This window comes from Malurus melanocephalus, unplaced genomic scaffold, assembly GCF_030028575.1.
Source record: "Malurus melanocephalus ecotype Western Australia unplaced genomic scaffold, MMel_1.1 scaffold_246, whole genome shotgun sequence".
Lineage (NCBI taxonomy): Eukaryota > Metazoa > Chordata > Aves > Passeriformes > Maluridae > Malurus > Malurus melanocephalus.
The window spans coordinates 737828-758100 of record NW_026623478.1 but is presented as its reverse complement, the minus strand read 5'-3'; the positions used below and the strand labels follow the sequence as shown (position 1 = coordinate 758100).

The following is a 20273-nucleotide window of genomic DNA, read 5'->3' as shown; positions in this document are numbered from 1 at the left end:
AACCCCAAAATTTTAATTCAGATATAATATCACTTTGCATTTTTCTAAATAAGGTAAATTTATGTATACATGTTCACCTCTATGACAGATAATGAATTTGGGGTTAGGTATATTACTAATTATAAATAAATTAATTAATCATTACTAATAGTGAAAGAGCTGTCACATATTCAATAGGCAAAAATTATATCAGATGATTTRGTAAGGATTCAGTATTTTCTTCAAATCACAAACGTGGYACCACAGTTCAAGGAATTGCAAAACATCTTCTGTGCCACAGCAGGTGATAACACGCACTGTGAGCCTTTTGAAAAGCAAAAAAAAAAAAAAACCCTGCTGTCTTAAACTTCAGCAATGATTTCCCATCCACTCACCRCGCGCTGAACGCGTGTCACAGCAAATGCTGCTGGGGTCAAGTGCTGAGGCTCAGCTCATCTGCRAGTCAGCCACACTCCAGACCCCAATTAAGAGACCTCGAAGTAACCAGCAATTATGCATGCACCAGTTTCCCTCTTCAGACATCTCTAACTACTTGAGTCTTTAGTTTCACCCGTGGGTTGCTCGTAAATTGCTGCCGGCAGTTCAGCACGTTGTATCCGCTCATCCATTAGGTTAATTCCAAAGGAATCATACTGAACCTSATGAATTGCATTTCATGCCTTGGGATATTATGACAGCTCAGAGGAGCTGGTCCACACCCACACTTGTTAACAGATTGGCACAATGCAAAAATGGAGAGAGGGGCAGCGATAGTGAGGATCAGGCAACGACGCCACCTCGCCATGATATCGATAACACCTCTAAAGGTCAACGGAGGGGACGCTCAAACTCAGAGATACTGACTGTCTCTTGGTACAGTCTTCCCTTTTGAGCGACTTCAGGCTGGAGCTCTACTTCTAATGACATCAAAAGCTTAGGAAAAATGGAGAAAAAGGATGTAATCACTCACTGAATGAGGTGAGGKTGGGGCTTTGGTAGTTTGGCAGCAAGGACATAGCAGCTCTCTTTTTCTACAGAAAAGGGTGAAGAAAAAAGGGAAGAACTTCAAAACAAATGCGATTTACTCTTAGAATTATTAATTTGGAACCATTTTCTTTCATAATTGTGACTGTAACATTATAACTGTAACATAAAGTCAGACAAAAGTAAAAATAAGACATCCCTCTATCCTAGCATTAGCCACACAATACTTTCTCAATGTACTGTACAGACGTGGTTGAGTCAACAACCTTACTRGGCAGGTTGTATTAAAATCAATGCATTTTTTTAAAGAAAAAGCAATGTTTCAAATGCAGAAACAATTTTATATTTTTTCATGCCAATATGAGGAACAAATAAAAAGTTGTGGAGGTCTTCTGATGTATTAAAAGACTGAAAAAGTTCCAAAGAAAATGTYATCTCCCAAAATTAAAATTGTCTTTAAATTTTGCTGAGCTGCGTAGGCATGACCATCAAAAATGATTTGCTATGTTGTTYTCAATATCACTAATTTATCATGTACTCTTCTGCTGAAAAACAAGAACCATCATCCAGTATGCTTTTTTCTCATTTTGATGAGTACAAAGGAGAGGGAGAAAGAACAATGGATAAACAAAATTAAATTAACATTTAATTAAAGAGTTGATATGAGTAATATCCTTTTTTCTTTTCTCACAGTTAAATGTCTGCCTTGCTCTCAAGCTTCTGTAACTGGATACCAGATAATCAATTAAGTAGCAGTGTGATTCATGTATAGCTTTAAATAATATCAAAATAATGATGGAATAATTCCTTGTCACGGGCATTGTAAATCATTAACACCTCTCAGTTAATAGAACTACATTTCAATGGATTTAGCAGTCAAAAATGCAAACATATTAGAAGACCCGGGCTATAAATTTCTATGATATACCATACCTTTTAAATTTCCTCTTATATAAATCTGGTGTTTAAAAGGCTCAATATAAAATGCTTCTGAAAGCTATATTTTAAAYATTTTTGAAAGCCTGGTATTCATTCACCCGCTTTGTAGAGCTATCATGGAAGAAGACATTGACACACTCCAAGTTCAGGTATGTCACACCAGATGCCCAAAAAATAAATTTCTAAAATCCTGCACAGTGAATGGAGCAAGTTGTGAGTTTGCCAAGGTGCACGAAAAGCCACCTTGATGAGAAGATTGCCAAGGTGCATGCAGAGCAGTTCCACTCTGGTGTGATATGATTTCTGCACACAGGTGCCTCTTGATCGATATTGACCTTTTTGGGAGCCTGCAGTGTTGACTTAGAGCGGTGTTTCATAATCAGTTTGAACCAAAGCACCTTCTGCCACCCTTTCTGCCTGGCTTTATCTCCCACTCTCACCATGTGCTGGCACCAGGGTTTGTTGCATCACCTCACCATCAGCATGGCAAAATCCATCCAGCCTAAATTGGCCCTCTTTCCTTTGAATTGCTTTTCAGCCCTGTGAGGAARAGTGCTGGAGCCGGATGAAACAAGAGGAGTGTGACAGGGGGCCGGTGTCAGAGCAGCACAGATTTACACCTCTTTAAAGCCATCATGAAACATCACACCATTAAAGGATAACCTAGCTGCCAGCTGAAATTGTGTCCTCTCCAGAGGCTCTGCTGACTAATTCAGGAGCCTATTTGAGCCAGAGGTCTCTAACTGAAAAGAAAAAAAAAAATAGTGAACACTGTTCATAACATATAAATAGAAGGAACACAAAGGTATTGACAGTAGCAGAAGTTAGGTCTCTTAATGGGTTTTGTGCAATTTACCCTAAAAAGGATTTCGTGTTGGGATTCTTTTGGCAATTTTTGCTTTCATGGTGACTGCGACTCATTTTAAACAGAAAACAAGAGACCAAGGACGTGTTTTGCACATCCAGAAGCTGTAAGAAACAATGGCAAAACTTCCCTCCTCCTCAGGCCTCTTTCTTCTATAAAAGTAGCCTGTAGAATCACTTCCCTGTTGAACTGCTGGCTCAGTCTGCCCTGGAAATCAAACTCCATTTTCTACCTCCATTTTCCTCYTTACCTCAAGGAGACACTATAAGGAACCCCTCAAACCAAACAACTCTGAAAAAGGATGAAAGTATTATAAACTAAAACCCAGGCAGTGATTGGTAATGGGTATCAACACTCTTAGAGAAATCTTTCAAATACACTGAGTTATGCTTTKTATGAGTCCCTCCAGTAACTGCTACAATAACATTTTATTCCTCATTTATTTTTTATTTAAACTAGGTTGAACTATTATTGTTGCTAATACATTTGCATGTGTGTGCACTGTAGTAAGTAAATTATTCTGAACAACATCCTGAAAAAAGATAACGATCAATCATTTCATTTGCCCTTCTAAATGCAACTTTTGTTTGTTTGTTTGTTTTTTTGCAAAGAAGAATAATCTCAGTGATTTGAGTGCTCATATGATGGAAAGTATTTACATTTATAAGCTTTTTTAAGTTCCTGACCTTTTCAAGCCATTGGAAGACTGTAGATGGCACTTTGGATCCTGTAGCTATGATAAAATATCAGTTGTGAGATTAACTGCCACTTGAAAAAGGTAAAAAAAAAATACAGTACTGTCTGCAGTATTTTTAAGCTGTCTTGCTTTATGAGTATTGAATGTCTTTATTTTTGAAAAAGTCTTCCAAACAGAAATCCTCTAATCTTTGTTTAAGTGGGATGAATGTTCTTTTTAATAGAAACTAGTGGGAGATTAAAACCACAAACAGAAACCAAAAAAAAATTCTCTGCTGTAAACCTATAGGTATCTTTGTATCAATCTCTGAACATATTAAAAATCAGCACCAAGAAGCTAATCCTCCTTTGATTGTTAATGAGGAGAAATGTACCATGCATGCTCTTAGATATCTCATGAAAAATCGGACCGTGAATGAATGATTAAAAATTACAAGCCTTTATTACATTAAATTAATTGCTTTGAAAGCTRTGAAAGAAACAAAACATATGACCCTACAGCCTCACATCTCCAATCTATTCATTACATTAATGTACAGAGAAATAATTTTGCAATGCTTGTTATAATTTTTTTCTAAATAAGCCTAATGTGGTTAACTGAAGTGTGCCCTTCATTTATWTCTTTAGTGAACATGAATAGTCACTTGATACGTTTTATTTAGTGGTGAGGATAACATTTTTCTAATACTTCTTTTCCTACAAATATTTTCAGTTGTTGTAAACTAGCTGTTGGCATGACAGCAGCATGTTGGTAACAGAGCACATCACTGTGTGAAGGGTACTTGAAGCTGCTGAAATGAGGGACTCAATGGAAGGTGACATTTACTGCAGAGCTCCAGGTAGATGCTCAAGATGTAAATCTTGAACTGAATGCCTTTTCTCTCCTCTAAATTCCTAACTCCATGGTTCTCAATGGCTCTCTGAGTTCAGTGAAGTGTTCAGTGAGGTGTTTTTTTTTTTTGCATTTGGTCTTTTATTTCTGTATAATTTCAGATTGGCATGAAAACTAAGACTGAATGAACCCCTTGTTTCAGGTGACATTTCACTTTCTTGTGTGGAAAGAACAAAAGTACCTAAGCTGCCCATTGTCAGAATCATACCTCAGGCAAAAGAATAAAAAATTAAAAGAGGACAGATTGTGGAAAATATTGCTATGTTATATTTTGTTTCTAACTCTTTAGAGCATTCTAAGATGGATACAGGACACCAGTTAAAGTTGGCATGTGAATGTTAAATATATTGCTGGTCACTTTTTGTCAATGTGAAATTTAGACTAATACCCATGCATATCCTGATATTTTCAAGCCTACCCCAAAACTAAGGAGTGCACTGAGATATAGTTCATCATCAGGCATTCATTACTAACAACTATATTGCTATATAATACATATGTAAGCTGTTATTTGGATTACTTCCATTTTTAATGCCAATTATGCTATATATAATCAAATTGAATTTGTGTAAGTACTTTTTTATTCGCAAGTTCCTCAGATATTAAATATATATGATTAAATAGCTAACAAATTGGATATTTATGAAAAATATGTGTTGATTATATCTTGGGATGATATACTTTGTGTATTCATCCATAACATCCTATGAAAACAGATAAGAATAACACTTCAGCACACACAATCTGAAATGTCAGTGTTACAAATCTGTTAACAAATATATAAAAGATCCTGTTCAGCAGATTGCTTCAAAATATGCTATGTTCTAAACTATGACTTTATCAAAAGCATTTARGCCCTCCAGACCCTTAGTGTTCCTTCAAACAATTTTTCATTTTCTATTGACATGACAAGCTGTCAAAGCCTYGATAATTATTGCTATTAAGAATGCATGCAAATTTAGATTAAATTTTCAGAATGAAACTTGTGTGCAGCACTAAATATTAAYACAAATCCAGAGTATGTCTAAGACAAAAACAATGTTCCATGCAGCTTCATGTAGAACTACTCCTTGTTTRAACTGCATGAACACGTGCTGGTTTTACCAACAAGGCTGGAAAGCATTTATTCTAGAACTGGAAAGCAGACTAACTCCTGTAAAAGCTGTAAATTCCTGAGTGAAAACTCTACTACTCTTTGCCATTTCACCAATACCTTATTTTTGAGATCAGCTTTMCATATGATTACCTTTGTTACTCACAAGAGATCTGTATCTCTAGAGCAGGATACTTTGGAGGAGTTAAATAATTAATATATAGTTATTGATGGTGATGTGCASCATCAAATTTTGAGACTGACATTTGTTATTTAACATCTTAATGTTTTTGCATAGTACCATTGAAACATGTTTTTGGGGATTTTTTAATGCAAAAAAAACACTTGTGTTTTTCAGGATCAGACATGATGAAGTTGTTACACATAATTCAGAAACACAAAGTATAGCTTGAAGCAAAAATCTGGCAAGAAATGATCACAGAACAATGTGATTGCTGATGTTTCAAATTTATTAAATTACATTCTTTTTAGGACTATAATTTGACATGAAAKCAGGTGCAGTGTGTGCCTAAATTGCATTTCTTGGTATGTGGTATTCTGTAGTTATTATGATCTTGGTTATGATAAGTTMTATCCTGCTGTCTTYCACAGAKTATTCCTACAAAAGTTTTGCTGTAYCTGATTATATTTCATTCCACTAGAAGGAACTAGAATATGATTTTTGATTATTTAAGWCTTAAATAGGAACCCAATCCTCTGGATGATTTTCCAGCTGATATGGAAAGTCTCCTCAGGTTCCATAGTCTTCTCTCTTATTATCAAAATAAAATGGTTGTATTGCATAAACAATCTGAAAGAGAATATTCTCATTTATCTAATCTGTACATGAAGAATCAAATGTCCATAGCTGCAGAGRTCCTAACAGACACTGTTGATTTCATTAAATCTTATTTAGATGTTTAACACTGATAAGTATGGTTTATAACACCCTCTAGAGCAGACATTTCTCAATAGATCWTAACCTAGCTTGAATAAAGAAGTTTTACTATTCCACCATTAAATCAGATACATGTCTCCCAGAGAAAGCACTGATAAAGTGGGATAAAATTTTAACAAATGCTTTGTCAAGTTTTGTCCATATTTAAATAAATATATTGTCTATATATATAGGGAGAAATTAGGGACACATGTATACATATTTATTCTCAGAGACAAATGCATAAAGAAAGAAAAAGAAACATTGAAAGAAGCATTTAAAATACATATGCTACTTTTAATATCTTAACCATGACCTTTTAGCATTTGATTAAATTAGGAAAAAAGAGTGGAAGGAAAATCAGTTSACATGTTGTCACTGAGCTGTAACTACAAGCTCTTCCTTAGTGCAGTTGAATGTTTCTGACTCATTTATTGTCTCTTTAGTAAACTATATTTGGGTCTTCATGGACAGCCTCAGCTACAGAATTGTTGGATTAATGCAATTGGGAGATTGAAAGTTTAAAGAAGGGAGTATATGGTACCTTGCAAACCACTTTTGTTTGTTTGTTTGTTTGTTTGTTTGTTTGTTTGTTTTTAATGATATTTTAGAGATTAAAACCTCCCTTATCACTAGATTTTTTACTTTTTCTGAGTCAAGACATTTGTTGGGAGAACATTTTTATGCTATTTTTCTCCATTTGAAATTTGAAAGCTGAATTTGAAATAGCAAGAAAAAAATTAAAAATAGTAGAACATGTAAAAGAGCCTATATGCAATTTTGATCAGATTGTATCTCATTTGACTGAAAAAAATGCACACAAAGCTAAAATAGGTATTTTGATATTCTTAACTTTTCTGTGAAGCACTGGTTCAGACAAATAAAAACTTTTTTTTTCTTTTCTTCTCTTCCAACCGAATGATCCTCTTTACACACATCTACAAAACCCAGAAGATAATACAGTTGCTAAATTTACTCAAATTAAATAAAACCCTCTCAGTGCTGTTATTATTGCTGGTTTTGATGCTTCATGAGCTCTCCATTTTTCCATGTCTTACCCCTAATGGTCCTCAGAGCTTACAACAACAGGGCTTGAACTGGTTGGTGTATCTATCATCATTTTCAAAAAGACAGCAAAATTGACAGCAATATGCAAACTTCTGCCTTAACCAGAGTTAGATAAATATTGTCATGTGAATGATTTTCCTGAATGGTTGATTTATATTTTTTTGTATGTCTTGGCGAAATGATCAGACACTTTTTGGTTGGTTTGTTTGCTTTTAATTCTTCGCTTGAAGTTTCATTGTGGTTTTCTCAGGTTTTTTTTTTTGTTTGTTTGTTTGTTTGTTTTGGTTTTTTTTGTTTTGTTTTTTGTTTGTTTGTTTGTTTTTTGTTTTGTTTTATTGTTTGTTTGTTTGTTTGTTTGTTTGTTTGTTTGTTTGTTTGTTTTCCATGTGCTGATAGTAGAAATAGTCTTTATCCATTTACACTAGGTTTCAAATACTTCACTTTTCAGGTGCTACTTTGCAGTTAAGTCATTAACTATGTCATTTTTTCAGCAAAGTTTTCTCCACTGGAACTTGTGATGAGTATATGAAATTAAAATTTAGCCCAGAAATTTTGATATAATATTAAACCAAAACATTTAAGAGCAGTGAGGTTATAAATTTCYCAATGAAAGCATTCTCTTAAAACATTAGTTTGTTTAAATCTAACTTTTTGCGATAAATAGTTCAAACAGAAAAAAAAGACTTTTTAAGTTTTTTTTTTTTGAAAAAACACCCCGAGTTGTTTTCTGAAAAGAAAATCCCAGCTCTTAGGTAAATGGAAACAAATTAGACAATGTGTGTGAAGTAAATTTTGAATTTACAGTATTGATTATTCCCATAATCAACTGTTGCCCATATTTTATCAATCTGATCATAGAGTATATCAAACAACAATCATCCAGTTGAATCATATGGTCAAAAAAAAGGTTCAATTTTGTTTAAAGATGGTTGTGTAACCAAATAAACTTAAAATTCTTCATAGAATGAAAAAAAAATATTGAATAGAGCATTTACATGAAGTCTGTAGAAATAAAACTTAAAATTCTCAGTATTCTTTCAATTCAATTTCCATCCTGGAATTGATTGCTAATTATTTCATATCATTTTAGTTTATTTATTTATACATTGAGTGATTAATCTAGTAAAGGAGGGTTTTTCTCCTTAACAAGGTCAATTTGTGTTGAAGATTTTTATGACAACACAGTGTTCTAAAGGAAGCAGCATTCTTTTCTCCTGCCCTTGATCTGGAGATTCTTCCTACTACTACTTTAGAAATAATATATTAAAAGTAGATCAAATATTTTTTTTTCTTGAATCTATGCAGAGAAGGGGAAGAAAGAGGAAAACCCCCATTGGCTATGTAATAGTCAATTTAATTTTATCAAAATAATGCCCTAGATAAAAACAGCACAGGTATTCACTGTGCACTTGGTCACGAGTAAGTTTTTGGGTTGGATACAATTCAGGAAAAATCACTTTATTCAAATGACAGGGGAATTGTTTTGATTCCTGTGCAAACTTATCTTTTAAGTCCATTCATATAGTGCTGAAAATACTTTATTCCTCTATTGATTTTTTTTTGTTTCTCATCTCTACTATCAAGCCTATCTGGCTAAAAATAATGCAACAATAGCTTTATTTTTCTGGCTGAATTTTGGCATGTCAAATTACAGCCTTGTGCAGAACCAGGACACACTGAAAAAGTGGGGAGAACAGAGGCTAACTATCTTGTGAGATGTCTAAAATAATTATTTCATGTTTTGCAATTTTAAAATCGAGATTCATTACTGTTTGTTGTGGAATCACATCTGTCTTCTTTAGTAAAGTGAGATGAACCAACTGGATACTAAAATCAGATTTTCTTGAGTAAGGCTAGAAGTTTTCTTTGCTTCCTTGAGTGGGGACAGATATTGGACAATGTTGTGTGAGAAAAGTAGTGTAACCTGAAAAATGAAACTGAAAAGACTTAGAACTTATCAATTAAAAAAATACAAAATATTATTTTAAAAGAAATTTTCATATAATTGATATTATATATTTCTATCAGAAATACATAACATCTATATGACTCTAGAATTAAAACAGCAGTTACACAAATTTTAAAAATTTTTATATGTAAGAAACAATGTTAATTAATTCCTTCCTGAACAAGTCTGTGTTTGTATTCTCAGGTTTGTGTTTTCATTCTAATAACAAGGGGGTTTTATGTTAGCAGGGATTTGTACATTTGATTTGGTTAGCATGTTGAAGGTAAGAAGGAGAATATTGTGGAGTGCAGTGCCTTGGTTATCATGTTCCTCATTCCCATGCCCTGCCTCCATGGCCTCCTGTTCATTGTCAGCTTTTTTCCTCAACCACAGAGGGGCTCAGAGCTGCATGGAAAACACTCTTCTTTTTACAGTTCCAAGCTTTGCAGGACACAGTCTTTTGAAGACTGTATTTAACACAATATTTTATCTGGAGATGATGATTCCAGAGAAATAGTTTATTGGGGGGGTCACATATCTACCTAAAAGCCCTTTAAACGGGAGAAAACCTTAAAAGAAAATAGCATATTTGTCCTTGCAGCAGGATTAAGTAATTGGTTGCAAAATTGGAAGTGAAGTAACAAACAAAAAACATAAAGTACAGAAACTAATCTTTCTTTCCTCATCTATGTTTTCTCTACTTCATTCCTTGGCTCTCTCATGCTGTTTTTATGAAAAGCCTTTGAAAAATTAACTTCTCCCTCAATTTTTATCCTGTGCTTCTATCTTGTGCACTTCTGGTTACTATTCAGTGCAATATAAAGATATTTCTGATGAGTTCTCTTGATACCTGTGACTCTAAAGTTGCTGATTGCAGTGCAGCTGTGTTTAACACACTCCCAAACACCAACTGAATAACACACCACCTTTTCCCCAACCTGCTGTGGATAACTTGAGAGAAATGGGAGCTGAGGTTTGATTGAARTGTGTGATTCTCCAGCTCTGGTTTCTCACCCTTTGCATTACCAAGTCAGACTGCAGCTGATTTAGGTTGCATCAGTCATCCCTTAGAGAAACTCCCTCCTGCAGCCACCTCTCAGTCTGATGCTGTTTTGTGGGAGCCAAGCAAGGTCTGTGGTCCCAGGACATTGATTTTTATTGCTGTTGCATAAATGAAGCCACTATGTCTCAATGACAAATGTCAGATATCTCTGTCACCCCGCAACTGGAACCAAATGCATAAAAAAATATCTTACATGTGTTTTAGGAGTTAAATACACCTTGATTCAGGTACATGGAAGTGTTCTGTATAAGAACTGAACTCCAGTAGCTCTTTCAACAGAAAACACAYTGGGATCACTGAGGTCTTTCTCAGAAGTGTGCCCAGCACCAATCCACAGGGGAAGGTTTGGAGGTGAAACCATCACTACTGACTTTTCAGCACACCATGTGCACCTGGAGCCACACAGACCCCTGTAAAGTAGGAATGGACCTCCCAGAACATTCCCTGACACGTGTAATCTGTCTAATTTCCAGCTCAAGCTTGAGGACTGCAAGGCAAGAAGGACAGAAATGTGCGAGGAGAGCAGGGATTGCCCCAGGTCCTCACCAACTGAGGACCTGCTAAAGAAATCCTGGACTATCCCAAGCTCTCAGCTCCTTGTTGTGTCTTTTCATTTTAAATGGGAAGGCCAACCATTCCATTCTCCAGTACCCACCAACACATTTATTTTCCAATTAAGGGACAAACACACCATCCCAAACACATTCTGGAGGAGTGACATTTTCTGGCAGTGTCTGGACTGGTCTGCAACATGGGTGGTCACCCCAAGACAGAGCTGGGTAAGATTCTTCTGGCTTCAGCAACTACCTAAGTGAATCTCAGCATTATTCCAACTTTTAAATGTGCTGCATCTTTTTCAAGGTGTGAACTGACCCCCAGAAATGAACACTGGCTTTCCTCAGGGAAACACAGAACTTTTGAAGGCTATCCATTAGGACCAAAGCATTACATCTAAGAGGGTAACAACATGGTTTTCATGTTAGGGAACTATCAAATTTTTTCACTTTTTCCAGTTCTCACAGGCTTTTAAACAACAAATTAATATATTCTTGTAGTTTCTTGATATAAGGCTAAGTACTGTAACTTCAAATAATTTACAGTCAGACTTTCTCAGCTGTGACTCAGTGACATTTTCAAGTTAACTCTTTTATATCCATCAACAGCTATTTAGTTTTCTGAAAAGTGTCTTATTCAAACCCATCTCTTCAAATTATTTGATCTGCTTCTCAAAACTAAGAGAAATCAAAAGATTAATTCTAAAATTCATAGACATAGACTAGCCATTGAAAATTACACTCTTCTTGAAATAGACTCACCATACAGTAAGACAACATCAAAGTCCAGAAAAGTTCTGCCTTTTAGTTTCTTGGAGTTTTTTTTTTTTTTTCATCAAAATATCTTAGAAACAATCATTAATTCAAAAACAAGTGTGTAGAGCTACTTTGCTCTCTTTCCCCTATTCCTGTGTCATACAGGAAAGGTTTTCTGAGTCCATGAATAAGAACCAATGCCTTCAGAACAACAGAAAGYAGCTCTAGAAGGAAACATGCTACATCTCTCCTTTTCTATACAATAATTTCTGAAAAAAAAAAAATGTATATGAGCATATCAGAATTGTACCTGATAGCATGAACCATTAGAAATAATAGTTTATTAATATCAAAGCAAAGATGTTTTTCTCTGGCCTCTACTAGCCATAAGCTTGTATTCACAAAATAAAATGCTCTGCCAATGACTGTCAGAATTAATTTGCAAGCCTTCTGCTTTTTCTGATGTTGCATTGCAGAATGTACTAAGCTTGCAGTATTTTTTTCTGTGAGATTTCTATATATTTTCTTCTACAAGATTTGTTTCCACCAGATTGGTTTCCATTTTCTCCAGTAACCAACATGCTAGAAAAACTATGAATAGGTTACTGTTCCGACACCAAAGCATAATTCCAGTGTAACCTACTGTTTGTTTCTTACAAGTTGCCCTCATTGCCAACCCACAAAAGAGATAAATTGCTACATCCTGCAAACTCCAGTAACTCATGCACTCAGTTTTGGTGTGCCTTAATTACCTCTGCAGCAGTAGGACACTAAAGGGACCAATCACACCCACCAGCTGCTAGACTAGAAGAGGTGAAACAAAATTCCTTCTTCATGAAACAATTTCTCTTCATTTATCTATACATTAATACCCATGCATTCAGAATTATCAGATGCTGTTATGGTAACATTACTGTTTCCTAGATGATTTGACCAGCACAACCTTTGTAATCACAGAATATCTTTGCAATTCTGTAAGCAGCCACCAAAGCACAGAAGACTTCCAAGCAGAACTTAAAATCACAAAATCTCAATGAATCCCACAGTAAGCWTGTATAGATAAAGGGTAAGTTTAGAAAGAAAAGTTCAGATACACTTGTAAATATTAACTTTCAACAACGGTGAAACCGAGGGTCAGTAATCAAAAGCTTAGCATTCAGAATTAATTATTAAGATTTTTTTTTTCTTGTGAGCAACAGTCTTCTAGATGATATATCATGCATCTCTTCATGAAATCAACATGTGTTTAATGCCTTTTCATTTAAATAAAYAATGCCAACATGCCATCACATTACCATCATACATCAGCTCATCAAATATCTTCATACAATTTGAACAGAGATTGTTYGAGACTTACCTAACTGGGTCTCCTGAATTGTTAGCTTACTCTCCAAGGGGTGTAAAAGCTTTGGTGGTTTATCTGTTAGTGGTGCTAGAAAAGAAAGAAATTCACATATATAGTGTYCTGATTATTATTGGATAGACTACGACATGGTTTTATACCTATTGTTTCAGGAAGGCTTTGGTTTTTCTTTTSTTTCAATAATGTTCATGCCTTCAGTGGCAGTAAATGTTTTTGCTTAGACAGTAAATAGRGCACCAAAATTAAAGGCCCTTTTATTTAAAAAAGTGACCTCTTTAAACTCCCACAAAAAAAATCTCAAAACAAGCACCAAAACAAAAAAAACAAAAAACCCTAAACCAACCAACCAACCAACCAACCAACCAACCAACCAACCAACCAACCAACCAACCAACCAACCAACCAACCAACCAAAAAAACCCCACCAAAAGTGCATTGACATTGCAATTTTCTATTTTCACAAATATTAAACAGAATTTCATATTTTGCTGTGATATTTACTTTTCTATAAAATATAGCCATGAACAGATAAATAGCATAAAATAAGTTACAGTAAAAGAATTTTAAATATTTGATGAAAATTTTATTTTAAAAAGGTATCACCAGCCCTTTGCAAAGTGGAGCACTAGAAAAAGGCTAAGTTTTTAAAATCCATAGAATKAATACAATGAAATAATATTAAAAATCCTAATAAGATGGCTTCCCTCCTCTCTTTTGTTCTACCCAGAAATAATCTCAGCAGACTTATGTAATAGTGGAATAGAAAGAGTTTTGTRGTGGTCAAAAACCTTCTGAAGGTTGTTGAAGTGTGTTCAGACCATACATTTATATAAATCATGCTATCCTACTAAATATAACATCTTTATACTTAATTCATAGAAGTGACATTGATTATTACTATTTTTGTGGTTATTTGCAAATGTACTCTACTGTGTCTGACAGATAAGTGCATGTCATATGAAAAAAAAAGAATGGCAATTTTTTTCCTTTAATACTGATAGTAAATTTKCATGGGGAATTTCCAACTTTTCTGATCACCTGCAACGTTTTCATATTTTGCTTTTCAACATCAATTCTTAGTTCAGTTTTTAACACAGATTATGGGCTGTCTTGGATTTAAAATATATTTGACATTTTGATACAGCTCCAGAATATTTGTTCCCTTCAACTTGTCAAAATCAATGCTCTTTTTTTTTACTGACACACACACATACCCATATGTGTATGGGCTTGATCTACCAAGCACACTCATCTCCTGCCACTGGAATAGCAGGAGAGGTTTAGTTGCATTCTTTTTACCATGTTTCCTCTGGTCTTCTAGTAAATGATCAATGTTCTTAAAAATATACAGCATGAATTCCAACTTTACAATAATTACAGTATGGAATCATTATCAACTTATGTTTCTGCTTTGCAGAGATTATCCTTTATATGATAAGAGCATAAACCCACTCAGTTGGTATCAGGGGTGTTTATCCATCAGATCTAGCAATGAATCAAAATTCAGGAATGGGAAAAGACATGTACTTGGTCTGCAAACCTCTTCTCAGCACATTCTTCTTACAGCTTCTTGTATCTATGGGAAATCATGCTGCACTGCAGACTTTGGAAAGAGCTCCAGCTGTGAGAAATTCTGGAATCATCTCTGGGCTGTTATTTTTCTTTATACCAATGTTAATTCTTTTTACCTCTTTTGTCYCTCTCTCTCTCTTTTTGTCTTTCCTTGAAGGCTAAAGTGGGTGGAAGGGAARAAGATTCAAAATATATTTTCTTCTTAAACTGTAAAATTAGTCATTCCCATTTCCTAACTTCTCTGTAAAKGCTCATAATTCATCAGCACATTGCCATTTTTTAAACATCCACTATGATTTTAAATTTAATTTTGCAGTTCTGTCTTTCTCAACTCAATTACTATTCATCAGATAATGTCTTCTGAGTCACTGTTTTTCTAAATCTGTTTTGAAACTGTGAGCAAAGTTCCCTCATTGTAAGTAAAGATATAGTAACTGGTAGAGTTAATTTGAATGCAACAAATAAGTAGATTAGGAACCAGAATTTCTTATCAGTTTAAGCAACATTTTTATGATTACTTTTATGGTCCTGTATTTCAGGTCTCTAAGAGGCTTTCTATTTTTAAATGAATAGGCCCAGGATGTATGGAGATAAATCATCCTTCCACAGAAGTATGAGTTTTGACTTTGTTAGACTCCATGATTTTCTCCAACTTTTCAAGGCTTCCTGAAGGAGCATCTCTTTTCTCTACTTTGTGACCCATTATTTTCATTTTTTCTGAGAGTGCACTCTGTCCCACCCTCCAGGAGTTCATAAACCCCCTAACCAAGAGTAAAACAAAGATACAATAGAAGTTAATTGTGTCATATATTTAGTTTAAAGTGATAGTTAGCAATGTTTGTGGCCAGTAAGATTTAATATTTAGTAAGATACGGGAACTCTAAGAACTCTAAATTGGGGAAAGAATCCCAGCATTGCATTCCTTTGAGGTCTACCAAACTCACACTGTTGCATGTCTATACTACAGGCAATCACATTTCCCAAGACCAACTCCTTCACCTGTTTGGAAAAGTGRAAGTACCCCGGGGTACTCTGCATTYCAGMGTTTAATGCTTTAGGGAAATACTGTGAATATGAGTAAGATAGGTAAGGAAAAAAATTYTAATAACTTGATACGCTTAAAATATCAAAATTTCCAAGATATGAAGCTTTTCCTCAGTCAGTCAGGGCCTTTAGTTCCTGTTATTTTATCCACTTCTTAGCCCAAAAATKTATGCAAATATGCTCTGGGATATTAATTCCTGTTGACTGATGCAGAGATGGGAATTTCTCTAGCTGCCTCTCCWGCTCTCAAGTTTGCACTCCACAGATGGCAACACTAATGGACAACACAGAGTTACTGCCATCCTCATTTAGTTTAGAAACTCTGGAGCAGATCTATGTGACTCCYTTTTCAAATCCTTAAAACCATGGTTAATTACTTCATAACTAGGTCATGTGAGAGGCTAGTCAAAATCAAGATTATTTTTAGATGGATATATTGAGCCACAGTTATCAATCTACTAAATTGAACAGCAAAATCATAATTTAATCCTTTCTTCCTAAACTTTCACTAAATAGCAAGAATGAAACAAAATTTATAAAACTCACAAATACCTCTGATCTCTTAAGCAAGTTAAATGCCTTTTATTCTTTTTTATATAAATAGATGCAGGAAGGCAATAATTTTCATGTCCTACAAAAATATTCAGGATTTCAAAGCACTTCCTTTTCTGTACTGTATGCAAAGAACAAAAATTCTTTTGAATATGTTTAAAAATATAAAGAGAAGATCTTCTTCCCACCAGGTAGTGCTTATCAACATGGCTGTCATAYAAGAGGAACAGAGTGCTCAGATTCCTATTCTTGCATGAGGGAATTCTCAAGTCTCTTGGCAAGAATCTCAGTTCCTGGATATTATTATCTACTGATGCATGGATTCACTTCTCCCTCCCTCTCTCTTGTTTTTTTTCTTTCTCTTTCCATTTCTTTTTATTTTTTTGGTTTTGTTTTTCACACCACACCTCCCCAACACCCCCACTTCAGAGTCAAGAATGTTATCCCAGACAGTTAACCAAAATTGGTACATTTCTCCCCCCCAAAAAATGGGGTTTGATAGGTCAGTGCCTCTTAAAGGAAAGCTGTTTGATCATAAATCAAGTTTACAGCTCATCTTATGTTTGACTTCTGAACCATCATTGATGAATGGTTTGAAAACAAATACGTGTCAAACTTGAAGCAAACTAGASTTAAAAAAGTAAAAAGGTGAAGTAACCAATTCTGAAGATCTATTAAAAATTAATATACAACTTCAGAGATACTGTTCAGCTGCAGACATATTGATCCTGCTCAGAGAAAAAAGTGACTAAATTCACGTTCCGTGTCTATCAGATTGGATGTACATTTAAAGCATATTGAACAATTTGTCTTGTTGTAATGAAAGTGAGAGCCACCACAATCAGTCACCCAGCTGGAGTCTGGCCAGAAAATAATATTTTTACATCAGCCACTGCCTTCCATATTCCTCTTCCTACGCTGCAGCTTTAGCTTTAGATGAACGTGATCACATGATATGTACATATATTTTCTCTGTTCAAAACATTATTATTTGGAGACACCAGCCAAGTGTTGGATTTTAACACATGTAATGAAGAAATCTTAATTCAATCTGTTAAATAAAATAGCACTAATCTGGACATCAAAATGGAGCTGCTTTATAATAGAAAAATRATAATTCCAAAGATCTAGGTTTATGTCTGTTTTACAAAGTGCTCCCTTGAAAATAATTCCAAACAGTTTTAATTTCTCAGATGAAGACGGGGTTGTGTAGAATTGTGTGCAAATTGGAAAGCCAGTTTATTGTCTGGACATTCCATTCCAGGACAAAGATTCACAGGAAGAGCTGCCTTACTGGTCCAGTCTGAGTTATACATATTTTAGAACATTTCTCGTTCAACTGTTTTATTGATTCAAAAGTTACTTTTTGAGGATGAAAAATCCTTCTGATCTTTCTGAGATTTGCGATAACACAATGAGATTAAACCTCTTAGGTTTATGAACTTAAAACATTTTTAGAAAAATGACTGACATGTCCCTGGAAGATATTGTAACTTTAGCCCAGGATTAAATAAGGGGAAGAATTCATTACAATGCAAAGGGAAAATATTCCAGCACTTTGAAATCAAAGGACATCAGAGATGGGGAGTTCTTTTCAAGAASTCTGCAATGTTTCTTTGARTTCAACCCACAGTTCAAAAAGATTYCCCATCTCTTCATTTGMSTTTAGAAACTTTGAAGAATTCCTTATTCCGATGAACTTTCCTGCTAAATTTCTGAGCCTGTGTTTCTTTTTTCTCCTGAATTTGTTGAGCCAAATTTGTCATAGGCAGATGACTGTGAAGAGAAGGTACTTCTGTCAGAGGAGGGCAATCTGAGGAGGATACAGAGGGGTCTGACTGACCATAAAGCTGAACAAGTCACCCAGAGAAGCTGTGGATGCCCCRTTCCCTGGAGGTGTTCAAAGCCAGGCTGGATGGAACCCTGAGCAAACTGATCGAGTGAAAGTGACCCTGTCCATGGCAGASRGGTTGAAATTRGATAATATCTAAAATCCCTTCCAACCCAAACCATTCTCTGATTCTGTGACAGTGCCTGGCACTGCTGCCTGCTCCATGTGCTCTCAGGGTTGTCCTGGGCCTGGCTGTGAAGAGCATGGAGTGCACTCATCATTCTTCTACYACATCTCAACATTTATTCAAGCTTTGCCAAGCATGATAACCTTATGCCAACAGCAGTGGAGAAAGTTTTAAACTAAAGTAAAGCAAAGGATTTGGGTTTTATATTGTTATATTGTTRTATTTATATTATCTTCTTCATGAGAGGGCTTGGAAAATAAAGCACTGCCATTGGAAAGCCATCAGTTATGGAAAGTTGACATCAATGGTCATATTCAGAAATCATTAGTAATCACGAGAMGAGRAGGAAAAATGAGAACAATTCAGCTGATAATTGCAGTGCCTTGAAAAACACTGATATATACTTTTATGTTTGGTTTCTTTGTTTTAATAGAAACATCTGTAAAAGAAAGTGCAGTAGCAGTACTCTAGAGTGGATTGCAATAAAATTAATTATGTGCAGCCTGCAGCTGCAGTCTTGAAACATTAATCTGCACAGTCACTGTTCAGATGAATATTGATACTGAGAACTCTGAGATTCCTCAGAGTAAATGTGAGCTGAGCAAAATAAAAGTAATGCAGTGCAAGGATGCTGTTTTTTTTCTTTATTTCTCCTTACATAGGTATAGGCCTATGTATTCAGATATATCAATAGAGAAATGAATGCCTTTTAAAAACTAAATATATGGAAAGGTTTTTCATAAGAAGGGAATTCTTTATACCTTCTTGAGACTTCTAACAACCTTAAATCTCAGTTCTGTTACATTCAGATTAATTTTTATTCACAGGGGCATCATTTAAAGTCACATATGGCATGAATTGCACAGCAGCCCTGTTAGAATATTCTGCCTCAGTGTGTGAASGCTGAATCAAGCAGTTCAAACCGAGGGCAGATACATATAGGGATATTGAAAATGTGTGTGTGAAGCCACAGATATATGACAGCAAATGAGCTGTCTAATGTGACTTAGTTYCCACTATGACCAACTGAAGATCAGCGTTTATCTTCTGAAATGTCCCCATAAATCTTGCATGGAGGGACAAAAATGTCTCTCCTTTCAGTTTATGTCTTACTCATTGTCTTCTCCTTAGCACATTTAAAAGATGAAAAAAAAACCAACAAAACAAGAATTTCCACCTGTATTGCTTTGGGCATACAAATGAAAACGGTCTTTATTTCTCATACCTAATAATATCTTTTGGCATTTTTCCCAAAGTGCCTATAGGCCTTAACTTTTAAATAAGAATTAAAAAAAAAAAAATCTTTATAATGCTTTGAATAGAATATWAGCCCTTCCTATAAGAAATGCAGAAACAGCTCAACCTGTAATCAATACAGAGGTTGCAAAAGTTTTCATGATGCATATTGGAAAGAGGCATTGCTAAAATGAAATGTAGAAGATGGGAAGAATATTTCCAAGAAGATGCTTCCTTTTTAARGTATTTTATGCCTGTGAATCCCCTGTGATTAACAACACAGTGAATACTGGAGAAGAGCAAATGCAGCCAGATGTTGGGGTTTTTRTTATCTGCTCATCTCTAATTGGATCTGATGTGACACTTGTGCTATCCCTGTGACTTCAAAGGAGATGTTAGTTTTCTTGAACACACAGTGACATTTCCCAGTGATCATCTCCATGGAAAAAGTTCAAATAATCAAAATGCTGCCATGGCAGATGTTAATACAGCCTTGAAATACGAAAGAACCAGAGAGTATAGCAGTTTGAGTGAAATATCAGCCTAACATCKTGATAAGCTCTTGGTCTCTTTCTGTGTGGCAGACTTAGGATTTATATCTTGATCTTATAAAGAAAAAGGGAAGGAATAAAGAAAACCTTTGATTCTAAAAGATTTCTTTAATTGTAGTGACAGGATTCTATTTGTTCCCCCCCAAAAAAAAAACCAAAAAAA

The 20273-nt window shown here is 35.0% G+C and overlaps 1 protein-coding gene across 1 annotated transcript in view; it reads right to left on the bottom strand.

Annotated features, from left to right (window-relative positions):
- IL1RAPL1 (interleukin 1 receptor accessory protein like 1) overlaps positions 1–20273 on the bottom strand; it is a 577918-nt gene that overhangs the window by 140913 nt on the left and 416732 nt on the right. Inside the window, 1 exon segment of the mRNA XM_057375343.1 lies at positions 13132–13206. Coding sequence (XP_057231326.1) covers positions 13132–13206 — 75 coding nt within the window.